This window comes from Aquarana catesbeiana, linkage group LG02 (genome assembly GCF_042186555.1).
Source record: "Aquarana catesbeiana isolate 2022-GZ linkage group LG02, ASM4218655v1, whole genome shotgun sequence".
NCBI classification, from domain to species: Eukaryota; Metazoa; Chordata; class Amphibia; order Anura; family Ranidae; genus Aquarana; species Aquarana catesbeiana.
The window spans coordinates 811,058,686-811,076,409 of record NC_133325.1 but is presented as its reverse complement, the minus strand read 5'-3'; the positions used below and the strand labels follow the sequence as shown (position 1 = coordinate 811,076,409).

Here is a 17,724-nt window from a genome sequence, read left to right as displayed (position 1 = left end):
ATTGCAGCCATCACTGACAATCACGCTAGGTCTAATTTTTGGGGAAACAGGGTATATGTAATGCTCAAGAGGACGGTTACAGACTGCAGACCTATTAGAGGAAATGAGGGTCAGAGATTGAGTAAAAAGTTGGGGGGGAGATGCTGCAGAAGACAATACCAAACTAGGAACGGGTTACATGAGGTTAGTAGAGATCAATGCTATTACCCTAATCAATGTCCCCACTACAGACGGCTGAGGGTCGCATATTATCAATGTTCCCGCTACAGACTGCCGAGGGCCACATATCATATACCAAAGGATCACATGCAGCCCTCGGGCTAAAGGTTGGGCACCAGGGGAGGTCTATAAAAAAAAAAAAAAAAAAAAAAAAAAGGTACAGCAAAGTAAATATATAGAGTTCACTGAATCAGATGCAGGAGGTCCAAAATGCATTTAACCCAACGTAAGGCCATAGACAACGGTTTTGTAGGTTTTACTTAACCCAAGGATGTTCTTGGGGTTCCCGATTTTAAAGTGTATCAACTCAAAAGACATCATTGTGCAAATATTCCTGCGAGTGTGGGTGATCTAGGGTGAAGGCGCTAGCATTGGTGGACGATGGAGGGGCAATTGATATGCATGTCCTAACCCATTCCTGCCTGGGTCTTAAGGCGCAAATCATCGGCTGTCACAGTGGTCTCATGATCGGGAGCCTGTCCTGCAGGCTACATGGTTAGCAAGAAGCTATTAAATGTTCTCCATGTTGCTCTGATATATGAGGCGAAGGGTCTCCTTTGTAACTTTATTAGGTAAACCAGAGAGCCCTCTGCGCGCTTACACAAGGGCTGGATGTAGAAAAGGTTTGTAAGTAAACTGGGAACCCGGAAGTAACTGATCTACAAGCTGAGGGGTACACAAGTGAGCGGAATACAGAGGGGAGCATGGAGGAGAACAGGACCCTGGTGGGTACTCGAGGGTTGTGGTGGAATTAAAGGATCTCTCTGTAAAGACAAATCACTACGTTATCACAGCAATGTGTTGCATCTGATTCGGAAGGTTTGAAGTTTACTTTGTAATTTTATAAAGAATCACTTTTATTATAGTGGAAGATATTTGCGAATTAAGAGTTACTCATTTTGCTGTCTATCGAAGAACTAACAATAGTGGACATAGCTGACCTATGGAGTATATGGCACTGTGCTGCCCCCTAGAGATTGCAGGCAGAAATGCTTCCCTCATAGAAGCTGATGTATCAAGGAAGTGGGGAGGGCTACAACCCAATAGAAAAGTCTACAAACTTTCGGAGTTCTAAAAGCCTGCAGCAAAACCCGAAGGGTGGACTCTACCAGGAGACAAATATAGACATAATATTCCCTTGTGTGCAGTGTGGATTATTTTATCTACCAGGAAACAACACTAAAGCTTCACTACAAGACAAAAAAAAAAAAAAAAAAGACTGCCTAGATCTAGAACCTGCTTTCCTGACATTGCTTGTAGCCCGGAGTCCTGTTTGCAAAGGAAATTTTAGACCAGCTACAACAGAAGACAACTGACTTTTACTGCATTCCTATTGCATATAAACGTCTGCCAATGCCAATCCTAGGAAAGGATAGGTAGCATTTGTATACATGTAAATGTGCAGCACTCTGTAGGTCTTGTATTGTTTTCGCTTTGCTGTAAGCAGTTTGCACATGCAGCATTCTTGTTCAGTAAAAACATAATACTGGGATTGTTACTTTGGGTTTACTGCAAGAATTCCACAAACAGCTGAAATAAAAAAAAAAAAAAAAAAAAAAAAAAAAAAAGGAAAATACAGACGCACACATCACCCCTTCGCGGTTTTACTTTTTATTACCTTCTGCAGCCCAGTTGACAGTGACTGGTCTGGAGGTCTCCTGGCTCACCGGTGTCCAGCTGTTGTCAAGTTGCTGCTTCCACACGGTGCCCACACAGTGGTAGCTCCCCCGGTCCTCCTCCGATGTCCACTGTATCCGCAGGGCGAAGGTCCTGGGGTCCTGGCGAGAGAAGATTACCTCCCCCCTGTCCAGACGCTGCTGGTACGCCTCTCCCGCCTGCAGGGTCCAGTCCTGGTTCATGGAGCCCACCAATATGGACGTGGCAGGGTTCTGCCCCTGGAAATACCAGGACACGGACAGCCGCGGGTCGCCCGAAACAGTCATGTGACACAGGAGCTCCGTAGGCTCATCTGACATCTGGGGAAGAACGGACACGTTCAGCGTCACCTGGAGGTTCGGCACTGTGGAGATGGAGGGAATAGGGAGTTAGTGCAGGAAATAAAGGGGAGGTCACAGCGTAGGTGAGTGCATAACAGAGATCACAGAGAAAGGTAGATAGGGGCGTAACAGAGATCATGGGGAGAGGTAGATCAGGGGTGTAACAGATCATAGGGAGAGGGAGATCAAGGGGTGTAACAGATCATAGGGAGAGGGAGATCAGGGGGGTGTAACAGATCATAGGGAGAGGGAGATCAGGGGGTGTAACAGATCACAGGGAGAGGGAGATAGGGGTGTAACAGATCATAGGGAGAGGTAGATAGAGGTGTAACAGATCACAGGGAGAGGTAGATCAGGGGGTGTAACAGATCACAGGGAGAGGTAGATCAGGGGGTGTAACAGATCATAGGGAGAGGTAGATCAGGGGGTGTAACAGATCATAGGGAGAGGTAGATCAGGGGGTGTAACAGATCATAAGGAGAGGGAGATCAGGGGGTGTAACAGATCATAAGGAGAGGGAGATCAGGGGGTGTAACAGATCATAGGGAGAGGTAGATAGAGGTGTAACAGATCACAGGGAGAGGTAGATCAGGGGGTGTAACAGATCACAGGGAGAGGTAGATCAGGGGGTGTAACAGATCACAGGGAGAGGGAGATCAGGGGGTGTAACAGATCACAGGGAGAGGTAGATCAGGGGGGTGTAACAGATCATAGGGAGAGGGAGATCAGGGGGTGTAACAGATCATAGGGAGAGGTAGATAGGGGGGTGTAAGAGATCATAGGGAGAGGTAGATAGGGGTGTAACAGATCATAGGGAGAGGTAGATAGGGGTGTAACAGATCACAGGGAGAGGTAGATCAGGGGGTGTAACAGATCATAGGGAGAGGTAGATAGGGGTGTAACAGATCATAGGGAGAGGTAGATCAGGGGGTGTAACAGATCATAGGGAGAGGTAGATAGGGGGGTGTAGCAGAGATCACAGGGAAAGGTAGATAGGGGGGTGTAACAGATCATAGGGAGAGGGAGATAGGGGTGTAACAGAGATCATAGGGAGAGGTAGATAGGGGTGTAACAGATTTATGAGTGGAAGGTATATAGGGGTATAACAGATCACAGGAAATGGAAGATCAGAGTGTAGAGCAGAGATCAAAGGCTCACAGAGACAGATCTAGGATTCAGTCACAGGTCCTGGAAGTGGATCCCACCAGAACTGCAGCCAATAAATGGGGATGGTCAGAGGAGACCTACCCACACAGTCTGCACCCCTCCCCCGATCAGCAATGGGAGCTCCACCTTTATCAGGTACGGAACTTCTATATAATCCAATTTGTGATTTAAGGCCGGTGAGGTGATAAAACCTTTCCAATACATTAAAATGGCAGAGAGGAAAATTTTTTATTTCATCCAACAAGTGCAGAAGAAAGTTCCCGGAGGTGTGCGGATTATATTCCTGGACGAGCCGCGGCCACACACACCGAGTGAGAGCAGCTGGCAAGACGGGGAGGTATTTCCTGCTGGAGAGGAGCATTGATGCCTATAATAGGACGTTCCATGCAGGCTTCCATGTGACAATTAGAGGAGCAGGAGAAGTCTGCCATAAAATCTCAGAGCGGAAGGTGGAAGAATGGGGGGAGGGCTCTCTTTCCCGTTTTGTGACCCCTGGACAGGAAGTGATGGGAAAGTCCCTCTTGGGAATGCAGAGAGCACTCAGTTTTTTTTTATTTTTAGTTTTTTTAGTTTAAAAAGTCTGGGCCGGAGTTGGCCCTTAAATGCCAAAATATCTCGGGCCGCCATCACATTTATTGCACCTCTGGAAATTGGAGGATTTCCATTAATGAGATTCTGGCGGCCTGTGCAGATCAGGTGCGGCTGGCGGGATTGGACGCGCTCGGGCGAGGAGCGCTAATCACAGAACCCAGCAGGAGGTCCGGTGTAGGAAGGAAGAGTCAGCCGAGGGTGACGTGAAGAGGTGCAATCTACTTTTATTAACCCGAAAATAAAAAAAAAAAAAAAAAAAAAAAAAAACAGGAATCTCTCTCCCCCCCCCCCCCCCCAAGACCAGACACCCCCACAGCATCAGCACTGACAGCCCGAGTAGCTTTATTTGAAAGAAAAAAAAAAAAAAAAAAAAAATGATGATAGAATAAAATGAGAAAGTAATGATAAATTGACAAAACTAATAAAAAAAAAAAAAAAAAAAAAATTAAATCATCCCCCGTTTTTTAAAAAAAATAAAATAAAACCAGATACAGCCCACCCCCCACACATCAGACCAGAGACCCCTGCAGCCTTGGCACGGTCATTCCTGATGTCTTAATGGAAAAAAAGAGCTGAACATAAAACAATAATAACATTATTATTATTAGTAGTAGTAGTAGTAGTAGTAATAAAAACTACTCATTATTCTTCTGTAAAAATAAAAACATTTTTAAAAATTAAAACTAGGACCCTCACACCACAGACCCCTGCAGCTTTGCCGCTGCAATCCCCAGTGGCCTAAAGAAAAAAAATATTTATAATATATTTATATAGATTCCCTACCCCCCCCCCCCCCCCCAGCCATTAAGCCATTGAGGATGGCAGTGACTGTGGGGGATCTCCGATCTGGGGATGGGGGTTGTTCCTAGTTTTACTTTAAAATAGTTTTATTTTTAAATAATAATTATTATAAATTTTATTTTTATTATCCATATTTAGGTTTTATTTTTTCCCCATTAAGACATCAGGTATAGCAGCAACAAAGCTGTGGGGGGTCAGGTCTAAGGATGGGGGGGGGGGGTTATTCCTAGTTTTATTTTTAAATTGTTTTATTTTTAAATACTATTACTAATTATTATTAAAAATAATAATAATATTTTATTTTTATTATGCATTATTTTTTATTTAGGCTTAGTTTTAGATTTCTTGTTCCATTAAGACATGGGGTATGGCAGCACCAGGGCTGCAGGTGGTCTCCGGTCTGAGGTGGGGGGAGGTTGTTCCTGGTTTCATTGTGGGGATGGTTTAATTTAATTAATTTTAAACATTTTGTATATACACTCTATATGAAATATATATTAAATAAAAACAAAAAAACACCCCTCCTTAGACTGGAGACCCCTGCAGCCTTGGTGCTGCCAACTCCAGTGGTTAAAAAAAAAAAATACTAAATAATAATAAAAAGAGTAATAAATGTTAAAAAAATTAAACTAAACCATCATCAATTTTTTAATTAAAAATTAAACCAGAAGCAACCTCCTCATCTTTGATGTCCCCAGCCACATATCACCTGACATACCAGGAACACACAGGGTTATTAGGATCACTTACCTTCAGAGACCACCTTCACCCTGACAGCATCAGATGTCCGCTCTGCCGCTTTCTTCCAGCTGCCATCCCTCAGCGGGGTCCAAGCAGAGCCCCGACACGTGTAATCGCCTGAGATCCGAGCCTGGGGCACCTCCAGCTTGTGAGTGTAGGTCTTCTCCTGGGATGGTTCTGGGTCGGGTCCACCGAGCAGCTCCTGAATGTCTCCACCATCGGACCGGAACCAGCGGACTTGGATCAGCACTGGAACATTGGAGTCCAGAGACACCTGGCAAGGAACGGTGAAGGGGGACCCCTCCTGGACCTCCACTTCCTTCACCGGTATGGTCACTGTCAAATCTACAATACAAGAGACAGGGAATAGACTTATCAATGGTGTCGCCCCCCAACCACAGATAATACAGAGTCTATTCTCTAGGGCCCAGGCTGGCGTCATTTTGGATTGAAGGGATGGAGCTCAGTTTTGGGAGACATAGGATAATGGAGATCTAATCCCAGCAGACTGGCTGGGGACGTGGCTCCGTTTTTTGGGAAACACATAGGTAATGAGAGCCTAATCTCCAAGGGCCCAAACTGTGGTCACGTTGGGTTGGATTAAAGGGACGGAGCTCAGTTTTGGGACATACAAAGATAATGGGAGTCTAATCTTGAAGGTGCCCGGCCGGGGTCATGTTGGATTGGAGGGATGGGGCTCAGTTTATAGGGACACATGGGGTAATGGAAGTCCAATCCCAAAAGGCCTGCTCTGGGGTCATGTTGGATTGGAGAGAAGGGGTTTAGCGTGAGGATACACAGGGTAGAGGTAACCTAAAAAAGGCCTGGAGCTATGGTTGGGTTGGATTGAAGGGACAGGGCTCAGTTCTGGGACATACAAGGTAGTGAAAGTCTAATCTCAAAGGACCTGGGCTGCACTGGATTGAAGGGGACAGGGCTCAGTTCTGGGACCCATAAGGTAATGTGAATCTAATACTGAAGGGGAGGCTGGGGTTGTGCTGGATTCGAGGGAAGGGGCTCAGCTTTGGTAACACGCAAGATAATGGGAGTCTTATGTTTAAGGGCCCACACTGTGGTTGTATTGGATTGGAGGGATGGGGTTTAGCTTGAGAACACACAGGATAATGGTAGCCTAATTTCCAGAAACTAGGGCTGTGTTGGATTGAAGGGATGTGTCTCAGTTTTGGGACACACAAGGTAGCGAGAGCCTAATCTCCATGGGCCCAAGCTGTGGTCATGTTGGATTGGATTGAAGGGACGGAGCACAGTTTTTGGACATACAAAGACAATGGGAGTCTAATCTTGAAGGGCCCGGCTGGGGTCATGTTAGATTTGAGGGATGGGGCTCAGTTTATAGGGACACTAGGGGTAATGGAAGTCTAGTCCTAAAAGAAGAAAAGTGCACCGGTCAGATGTAATAAAGTGACTTTTTCGAAAGGGCGAGTTGCCGGCTCTCTACCTTATACCACCAAAAGGCCTGCTCTGGGGTCATGTTGGATTGGAGAGTTGGGGTTTAGCTTGAGGACACAGAGGGTAATGGTAGCCTCATCTCAAAAGGCCTGGAGTTAGGGCTGGGTTGAAGGGACGGTGCTCAGTTGTGGGACATAGAAGGATAAAAGGGGTCTAATCTTGAAGGTGTCCGGCTGGGGTTGTGTTGGATTGGAGGGATGGGGCTCAGTTTATAGGGAAGCATGGTGTAATGGATGTGTAATCCCAAAAGACCTGCTCTGGGGTTTGTGTTGGATTGGAGAGACGGGGTTTAGCGTGAGGACACACAGGGTAATGGTAGCCTAATCGCAAAAGTCCCGGAGCTAGGGCTGGGTTGGATTGAAGGGATAGGGCTCAGTTCTGGGACATGCAAGGTAGTGGGAGCCTAATCTCAAAGGATCTGGGCTGCAGTTATGCTGGATTGAAGGGACAGGGCTCAGTTCTGGGACCAATAAGGTAATGGGAATCTAATCTTGAAGGGGAGGCTGGGGTTGTGTTGAACTGGAGGGATGAGGTTTAGCTTAAGGACACAAATGGTAACGAAAGACTAATCTCCAAGGGTGAGGAGCTAGAACCGTGTTGAATTGAAGGGACGAGGCTCGGTTTTGCGACACACAAGGTAGTGGTAGTCTAATCCCAAAGGGCATGGGCTGGGGTTTTGTTGGCATGGAGCTCAGTTTGGGGATACACAGGGTAATAGGGGTTCTAATCTTGAAGGGCACCAGACTGGGGTTGCATTGGACTGGAGAGATGGGGCTCAGTTTTAGGAGACACAGAGAAATGGGGGTCTAATCTTGAAGAGCACCGGGTTGGGGTCGTGTTGGACTGGAGAGATGGGGCTAAGTCTGGGGACACACAGAGAAAGAGGCAGAGAGGGGACCCGGCGTGTTCTGATCATAGCTTGGGTTCATTTGATGGCAGATCCGAAAAATACTGAACTCTCATTCATGGCTTCTCTTTAGTAAAAAAACTATTGCTTCAAATTACAGAAGATCATTTATGGGACAAACTGGTAACAGACCTCCTTTCCCAACCATGTGACATAAAAACAGGCTCCTCCCCTTCCGTAATATTATACAGATTATTAATCCCATTCTCCTCCCATTTCCCCTCACTCACCCATTGGCCAAACTTCCACTTGAGCCACGCCCACTCTCTTCTCCTGGATGTTCTCCCAGCCATCGGGCCCCTGCACCCAGGTCTGTGCCACACAGCTATAATCGCCTCCATCCGTTGTCTGGGCGCCATCTACAGTCAGCTGGTACTTGTCAGATCCGGCCGTGTCCAGTCGCACCTCCCCGCGGTTGTATCGGTCAGCATAGTCCGGTCCGGGCTGGAAACGCCCCAGGTGGGTCAGTGTCAGGACCTTGGAGGTTGAGCCTGCTGTCTGTCGCTCCCAGGTCAGGGACAGGTGAGTGTGAGCAGCAGACTCAGAGAAGCCTGCCTGGCACTGCAGCTGGAAAGACCCTCCTTCTGTCACGTTGCGCACAGTGGTCGTACGACCCTTCGGGCCATGCAGGCTCAGCGTGTCGGGGATCACTGGATAGAGAAGAAGGAGAGAAGCATTAGGATGACAATAATTGTTACAGGATAAACCCCAGAGACACAATACATGACGGGTTGGCGGGTGAGAACAAACCCTTGTGAGCCGTTTACATTACCGTCATTTGAGTCGAATGCTCCCAGGTTCCTTAAAAGGGTCATTTCACCCAGAACAGATAATTCAAATTTGGTTTCCTCTAACGGGGATCTCTGTGCCGAAGTTCTGGTTTTGCTCACTAGCTGCATTTTTGGAGGAGATGCAACTATTCCTACTGGGTTTTATCTTAGAATATGAAGAGTGCAACAGGGAAACACCCCCGAAGGTTGACGGGAACAGAATCAGGAAGGTCCCCGGGGACACACAGAAGCCAGCTTGGTGGCTCACCCCAACAGAATCCCCTTAGAACTGAAACATCCCTTTTGGGTGGACTAGCCCTTTAAAATAGCCTTCCATTTCATTTACTGGTCTTACTAGTTCCTGAATTGAATTGCCCATCTCTGATTATTGGATACATTTGTGAAAATTGATGGATAAAACCAGATGTCCTCTGCCCCCACAAGGTCAGATGTCCGTTCAGACTGGATCTGTTCTTTTCCAGATACCTGGCTGGTGCCCCCCCGAGATGGTGATGTTGTGGGGCCCTTCATATTCCTTTACAGGTATGTAAATGTGGAGGTGTGATGTGAAATTGGCATTGTGTACCTTGCTGAATAAGATTCTGTGCAGGACTGCAAGTCCAAGAGGAACCCTCAAGAGAGTCTGGTCCATGATAATGCAGACGAGACAGACTCTGAAGGGGGAGAGCGATGGAGGATCCGATTGGTGGACGCAGACAGTACACAGGTGATCTGAGGCTTTCCCACCATACGAGTGTGAGTCAGGCACTGCAGGGGTTAATAGAGGATTATTATAGCGGTACTAGGTCAAACATGGCCGCCCTCTGGCCAATGTATTGTATATAATGCATGTACAGCATTGTAGTGTCCTGATTGTAGGGGAACATGGGCTGTCAATGTGCAGCAGAGACCCCCAACTGAATGGCGATCTGTTCTGTGTCAGCACAACCCCCCCACCCCAACCACCCCCTGGGGGCACTTCTTTCTTCAAACACAACTTCAAAAGGACTCTGAAGGTCACACGAAGGGTCGCTCTGCCTGGTACACAGGACGCCATGAACGGGGCCCAGACAGTGTCCTCACCCCCCTTGTTTATAGAGAATGAGGGACATCTATGGGAGACGTGTTTAACAATCGACAGAACTTCATTACATAGAAGATTTCTGGTAGATCAACTCTAAAGGGTTTGTACAGCTCAAACTTTTTTTTTCTTTTTACAGATGGATGGATTGTGGAAGTGTGAAGACTCCCGCCAAAGTTTTACTCCTGTCGGTGCCACCAACTCTATTTGTTCTGGTGTCACCATAGCTGAAAGGGATGGGAAATCCTAAATTTGTGGTCCCCAGAACAGGAAGAGAGGAAATCTTCCAATGGGGACACCTGTTCTGGTGATAACTGTCTGAGAGGGGAATTCTCTGCACTTCCTGCTGTGTCTCTCAGATAGGAAGTGAAAGGAAATCTCCCCAACTGGAGAGGAAAAAAAACTGAGGGGGTCTTAAACATTCCCTACTCTATCCAAAACTAAAAATAATGTTTTGGCTTTACATACACATAAAAAAGTGTTCAATAAGGAGCCAGCGTTCACCAATTCCAGGCTATGGATTACTATATGCTGATCTCATACAGAAGAGTTCACCAATTCTGGGTCATCGATCACTTTGGCCCGGGATTGGTGAACTCCTCCATACAGAACCAGGATAAAACAATCCATGGCCCGGGATTGGTGAACTCCTCCATACAGGACCGGGATGAAGTAATCCATGGCCCGGGATTGGTGAACTCCTCCATACAGAACCAGGATAAAACAATCCATGGCCCGGGATTGGTGAACTCCTCCATACAGGACCGGGGATGAAGTAATCCATGGCCAGGGATTGGTGAACTCCTCCATACAGGACCGGGATGAAGTAATCCATGGCCTGGGATTGGTGAACTCCTCCATACAGGACCGGGATGAAGTAATCCATGGCCTGGGATTGGTGAACTCCTCCATACAGGACCGGGATGAAGTAATCCATGGCCTGGGATTGGTGAACTCCTCCATACAGGACCGGGATGAAGTAATCCATGGCCCGGGATTGGTGAACTCCTCCATACAGGACTGGGATGAAGTAATCCATGGCCCGGGATTGGTGAACTCCTCCATACAGGACCGGGATGAAGTAATCCATGGCCTGGGATTGGTGAACTCCTCCATACAGGACCGGGATGAAGTAATCCATGGCCAGGGATTGGTGAACTCCTCCATACAGGACCGGGATGAAGTAATCCATGGCCCAGGATTGATGAACTCTTCCATAAGAGACCAGCATAAAGTAATCCATGGGCTGGGATGGGTTAACTTCTTGGTGTGGGACTGCAATTTACTAATAGGTTGCCTTGGGATCAGTGAACTCGTCCATACAGGACCTGCATATAGTAATCCATGGCCCAGGACTAGTGAACTCCTTTATGTGAAACCAGGATATAGTAATTCATGTCCTGGGATTGGTGAATGCCTCCGTACGGGACTGGGATATGGTAGTCCATGGCCTGAGATTGGTGTACGCTTCTGTACAAGACTGGCGTATGGTAACCTATAGCCTGGGATTGGGGAACTTTTCCATATGGGACCAGCCTAAATGTATCTATATTCCAAGATATAGCTCCTCCATACAGAACCAGGATATAGATACATTTATGCCAGTCCCATATGAAAATGTTCACCAATCCCAGGCATTGCCTTAATTTATCACAATCCCATACAGAGCCGCTCACCAATCTTAGGCCATGAATTACTATATCCTGGTTCCAGATGGAGGAGTTCACCAGTCCCAGGCCATGGATTACCATATACTGATCCTGTATGGAGGAGTTCACCAGTCCCAGGCCATGGATTACCATATACTGATCCTTTATAGAGTACCATATACTGATCTTGTATGGAGGAGTTCACTGATCCCAGGCAATTAGTAAATCACAGTACCATGCCAAGACGTTAACCCATCCAGGCCCATGGCTCATTATATGCCACTTCTGTACAGGGGAGTTCACCAATACCAGGCCATAGATTACTATATGCTGTCTGTACTGAGGAGCTCCTCAATCTTGGGTCATGAGTTAATACATGCTGTCTCGCGAGGAGAAATTTCCCAATCCTAGGCCATGGATTACCATATGTCAGTCCTATACAGAAGAGTAACCCAATCCAGGTCCATAGATTAATATATGCCAATCCCAAGTTCCACCATCCCGGTTCATTGATTACTATATACTGGTCCTGTATGGAAGAGTTCCCCAATCCCAGGTCATGGATCACCACATGCTGGTCTCGTAAAGGAGAAGTTTCCAAACCCCAGGCCATGGATTACCATATGTCAGTCCCATACAGAAGAGTTCTCCAATCAAAGTCCATGGATTACCCAAATCAATCCTGGGCTGTATGGAAGAGTTCCCCAATTCTGGTCCACGAATTGATATATTGCCAATCCCATGCAAAAAAGTTCCACAATCCCGGTCCATTGATTGCTATATGCTGGTCCTGTATGGTAGAGTTCCCCAATCCCAGGCCATGGATTATCATATGCTGGCCTCATGTGAAGGAGTTCACCAATCCTGGGCCAACACCAGCTACAACGTTCTTGCTGTTCTAAAGCACAGCCATAGAGTTGATACAATTTATAGAAAGTCAATAATTAGGGAATACTCCTTATGATTTACAGCTTTGGACGAAAAAGATTTTATATAATTTACAGAATTCAATCAGGGTGGTTATTATTTTGTAAGTGTCACCAGGTATCTACGTGTGGACTTACACTTTGAGATTGGAGTAGGGTTAGTTGCCGAGATATGTATGTGGGGGGGGATCCGAAGTAAGTAAATCTAATGTACATCCTTGGGTCTGAATTTCTGCATGCAGCCAGCAGGGGGCAGCAAAATCATCATCATTTACAGCGACTTTTGGAAGGAACAAAGGAAAAAAAAAAAAAAAAAAAAAAAAAAAAAAAAAAAGGTTCAGAGAGTTTTCCAACATAAAGTCCTGATTAAAGCGGAGAGAATGATGGGGCTTCCCACGTATCAACCACACAGCGAAGCTGGACCAATCTCAGGGCCCGCAAAGCCATAAAAAGTGTCTCGCTAGCAAAATCTGAACACGTATAGGCGTGCCAAGCTGCACTCCGGCAGGTCCCGGCATCCCACAACGTGTGCCTCTCTACCATTTCTAGAAAAGGCCATGCCGAGCATTTGTGGGAGGTTCTGGGGTTTGGGGCTCCCGAGGAGCAGAGACCAGCACAGGGGTGAAACACCTGACAGTACCACCTCTTACAGAATGGCAACTGGATCAAAGCACAGGTTCTCTTTAAATTAAAAAAAAGTTAGGACTGATTATTTTCTCTTGCAGCTTAGAGTGGACTGACTTTCTCCTGAATTCTACAAAGTGTGCGCAGCTCTATCTGCAAGACAGGGCACAGAGTCATCAACCCTATCAAGTCTACAAGACTCTGGTCCGGCCGCACCTGGAGTATGCTGTCCAGTTCTGGGCACCAGTCCTCAGGAGGGATGTACTGGAAATGGAGCGAGTACAAAGAAGGGCAACAAAGCTAATAAAGGGTCTGGAGGATCTTAGTTATGAAGAAAGGTTGTGAGCACTGAACTTATTCTCTCTGGAGAAGAGACGCTTGAGAGGGGATATGATTTCAATATATAAATACCGGACTGGTGACCCCCACAATAGGGATAAAACTTTTTCGCAGAAGAGAGTTTAACAAGACTCGTGGCCACTCATTAAAATTAGAAGAAAAGAGGTTTAACCTTAAACTACGTAGAGGGTTCTTTACTGTAAAAGCGGCAAGGATGTGGAATTCCCTTCCACAGGAGGTGGTCCCAGCGGGGAGAATCGATGGTTTCATGAAACTATTAGATAATCACCTGAATGACCGCAATATACAGGGATATACAATGTAATACTGACACATAATCACACACATAGGTTGGACTTGTGTCTTTTTTTGACCTCACCTACTATGTAACTATGTAACCTTACAGCAAGCAATCAGGCTCTCTCTTTCACTCTCTAACCTACAGATGAAAGTTCAGAGGAGATATCTTATTGGCTAAGCTATCAATTTACAGAAGGAGAGGTTATGTGCTTTTTTTCCCCTGGGAGGGTACAATCTCCACAGCACCCAAATGCTACTCGTCCACAATCAAGGAACAGTCCTCAACACTGCCCACGTCAATTAATTCTCATGGAATCACGGGAAATGTTGCTCCTATAGTTCCCCCCGAAGATCTTCTTGAAAAACCAAAGCAAAGAAGGTGGCTTGGACTCTCAAAGTGGAACTCCAGCCAAAGCATTTCAATTTAGAAACAGTTGGGAGGGTTGAGAAGCTCTGATGGGACTCTGTATTGCTGTCTTTGTCCCCACTGAGATTTCCTTCACTTTCCCTCCCTCCCTTCACCTGTCGGTTTTGGCTTGCCCTTCGATTTTCCACCAGGACAGAAGCTCCCCTAAGAGTTGCATCCGTGCAGCTGTTGCTGGGAGAAGGGCACCAGCAAGCCCTCCCTCCTATGCCAAGAGGAAAGCTTGGGCACCCAGAAGTAACATCACCCCGCACCAGAAGGGGCAGCTCCCCAAACCAGAAGTGGCGTCGGATCACCCAACTCCAGCAGTGACACCAAGCTACAGCAGCTTTCATGAGTACTGGGGGCCTCCAGACAGGACCAGGAGCCCCCCTAAGGTGCATTTTAGCAAGGCTTCTGCCCCCAGCACAGCAATGCATGCATCACAAGAAAGCCGGCCAGTTGGAAACGCAACATACTTATGTCACATGGAGGTTTCCACCAAGTCTATCCTAGAAATCGTCTGCACAAGGCACTTAAGGAGAACCAGGCCTTCTTAATCATATCTAGGAGGGGTCCTGAAGGACGAGGGAACAGGGAAAGACCTCCAAAAGGGTCCAGTAGCAAGCAGAGACTCCCCAACCCAGGTTCCAGATGACGCATTTCCACCAGGCAGTGGCAAAAAACAAAAACAAAAACAAAGAAAAAACAAAGAAAAACTTGACACGTCTCAGAGGGACCTCCTTTTAACATTTGCCTTGGGGAAGCATTTCCTTTCTTGGTGGGAGAAGCCCACCTCATACGGTATTCTAGAAGACGACTGGTAAAAGAAGATGCTGTAGTTCCACACAGATGTTTTTTTTTTTTTTTTTTTTTATACAAATGGCTCAAATTTCAATAACTACAGATATCTAGCAATCGGAAAACATTTGGTGTCCTTTGCTGGTCCCCATATATTGGTTACCTTTCAGCTGCACATGGTCGTCGTAGTTCCCGCTGACGGTGGCGTCGGTGCTGGGGGTGGAGCAGGTGTAGTTCCCCTTGTCGGACGAGCTCAGCTGTCGTAACCGGAGGAGGACCTCGCTGTTCCCCGTTCTCTGAAGCTGGATGTCGCCTGCCCCCACCCGAGCTTTAAGTGCAGCGTCTGTGAAGGTATCATCCCAGGTACTGAGGACGTTGACCACAGGGCCCGAACCCGGGGAAAATGTCCATTCAAAGTTCTGCTCTCTGGGGCCCTCATAGTCGCTAACGTTACAGGAGATGGCGATATCAGTGCCTTCCACCCTCAGGAGGGGACCTGAAGGGACACGGACAATACGACTCCACACAGCAACTGTAGAGAAAAGAAAAAAAAAACAACAGGGTGAGGGGGACATCACTCAAATGATGAAACTCTGAACATCCACATTTACCAGGCATAAAAATGTATGTAGTTAAGAAGGATGAGGAAGGGGTTCGGACCAGGTGGAAGAAAAATAAAAAGGAGGAAGGGGTAAGAATAAAGTTTAGGGAAGGAGGTGGAGGAAGGGGTTTAGGACCAGGTTAAGGGAAGGAGTAGAAGGAAGGGTCATCACCAGTTCGAGAAAAATAAAGGAGGAAGGGGTCAGAATGGGGTTCAGGGAAGAAAGTGCAGAGAAGGGTCAGGACAGGGCTGGAGAAAGATAAGGGAGACGAAGAAAGTGGTTGGAATGGGGTTTTGGGAAGTAGTAGAAGAAAGGGTCAGGATGGGTTTGGAGAAGGGGTGGAGAAAGGGTTAGGGGAAGGAGTGGGTCAGGACAGGGTTAGAGCATAGGAGTTAAAGGAAGGGGTCAGACAGTGTTATGGGAAGGGGTTGGAGGAAGGGGGTCAGGGCAGGGTTCCAAGAAAAAGCTGGAAGTAGGGCCAGGATGGGCTTTGGGCAGAATTTGAAGAAGGAGTTGCATAAATAGTTAGGACAGGGCGCAAGGAAGGGGTTGGAGGAAAGGTTAGAATAGGATTGGAGGAAGTTGTAAGGATGGCATTTGGGGAAAGATTTGGATGAAGGAAATGGATAGGGCAAGGTTTCTCAAACGGGGTTCTGTGGAACCCTAGAATTCTGTAAGAGGTTCCCAGGGGTACAGCCACGATCTACCCATCAGTCGCATGCAGATGACAGGTAGATCGCAACCCCTCCCCAGCCAGGAGCCAGCGAGGAGCAGTGCACCAGTAGAGGACTCCTCACAGCCGCTTCCCTGCTTAGCTCTGCAAATGAAGGAGACAGCTGCCCTGCCATGTTCCCATGTAAGGTGCTCTGATCCCATGTGCCCTCATCCCATGATCTTATAAAAGGGTGCTCTGATCTAATGTGCCCTCATCCCATGTGCCCTCATCCCATGTGCCTTGATCCCACTTGTCCCGATTCCATGTGCTCTGCTGTGTGTCTTTATCCCATGTAAGGTGCTCTAAACCCATGTGCCATGATTGCATGTAAGGTGCTCTGATGCCATGTGCCTTGATCCTATGCACTCTTTTGTGTGCCCTGATCCCATGTAAGGTTCCTTGCTGTGTGCCCTAATCCTGTGTAAAGTGCCCTGCTGTCCCCCATGTAGTGTATCCTCCTGTGCTTGGTCATGCTGCCCCCCCGTACACTGCTTATCTTAAGTTGGACCTAGAATTAAACATCTGGGCAGAAAAAAAAACAAGTTTCACAATAAACATGTATGCATGTTTTAATATGGCTTATATTATTCAATGCCATTTCTAAAAATATTTGATATATTAAAAGCTCGCTGATCACACCAAAGTTCCGTGAGTTGTAGGTGGGAAACCCCTGAAACGTGTATGAGATCTAAAAATTTTTGCCAGGGGTTCCTCCAAGGTAAAAAGGTTGAGAAACCCTGGGAGAGAGGAAAGAGTTGGAGGAAGGGTCAGGAAGTGGTTTGGGGAAAGAGTTGGAGGAAAAGCCAGGTCAGGGTTCAGGGGAAGTGATTGAAATAAGGGGTAAGGACAGGGTTTGGGGGGGGGGGAGATCTGGACAAGTGGTCAGCACAGGGTTTTAAGGAGTTGGGGTCAGGAAGTAGTTTGGTGAAAAAGTTGGAATAGGTCAGGACAGGGTTCAGGCGGGACTTGGAGGAGGGTGTTTTAGGGAAAGAGTTGGAGGAAGGGTCAGGACAGGGTTTGGAGAAGGATTTGGAGGAAGGTAAAGAGAAGATTTGAGGACGGGGTTTTGGGAGGAAAGCCGAGGACGGGGTTTTTGGGAGGAAAGCCGAGGACGGGGTTTTGGGAGGAAAGCCGAGGACGGGGTTTTGGGAGGAAAGCCGAGGACGGGGTTTTGGGAGGAAAGCCGAGGACGGGGTTTTGGGAGGAAAGCCGAGGAGGAAAGCCGAGGACGGGGTTTTGGGAGGAAAGCGGAGGAGGACGGGGTTTGGAGAAGGATTTGGAAGGTGAAGAGAAGATTTGAGGAAGGAGTTGGAGGAAAGCTGAGGACAGGGTTTTGGGAGGGAGTTGGATAGGGTTTTGGGAAAGAGTTGAAGGAAGGCGAGTAGAAGATTTGAGGAAGGTGAGAAGATTTGAGGATGAAGTTGGAGGAAGGATAAGGACAGGGTCCGGGAGGGAGTTGAAGGATTGGGTTTAGGGAAGGAGTTGGAGAAAGATTCAGAAAGTAGTTTGGGGAAAAAAGTTGGAATAAGGGTAAGAACAAGGTTTGAGGAAACAGTTGGAATAAGGGGAAGGACAGAGTTTGGGGAAGGACAGAGTTTGGGGAAGGACAGAGTTTGGGGAA

The 17,724-nt window shown here is 47.2% G+C and overlaps 1 protein-coding gene across 1 annotated transcript in view; it reads right to left on the bottom strand.

Annotated features, from left to right (window-relative positions):
• The window catches only part of PTGFRN (prostaglandin F2 receptor inhibitor), a 64,844-nt gene that overhangs the window by 12,175 nt on the left and 34,945 nt on the right, over positions 1-17,724 (bottom strand). Inside the window, exons 2-5 of the mRNA XM_073617593.1 lie at positions 14,950-15,318; positions 8,124-8,543; positions 5,526-5,861; positions 1,838-2,239 (exon numbers count right to left, since the gene is read on the bottom strand). Of these exons, the coding sequence (XP_073473694.1) occupies positions 1,838-2,239; positions 5,526-5,861; positions 8,124-8,543; positions 14,950-15,318 (1,527 nt within the window). The remainder of the gene's footprint in view (positions 1-1,837; positions 2,240-5,525; positions 5,862-8,123; positions 8,544-14,949; positions 15,319-17,724) is intronic.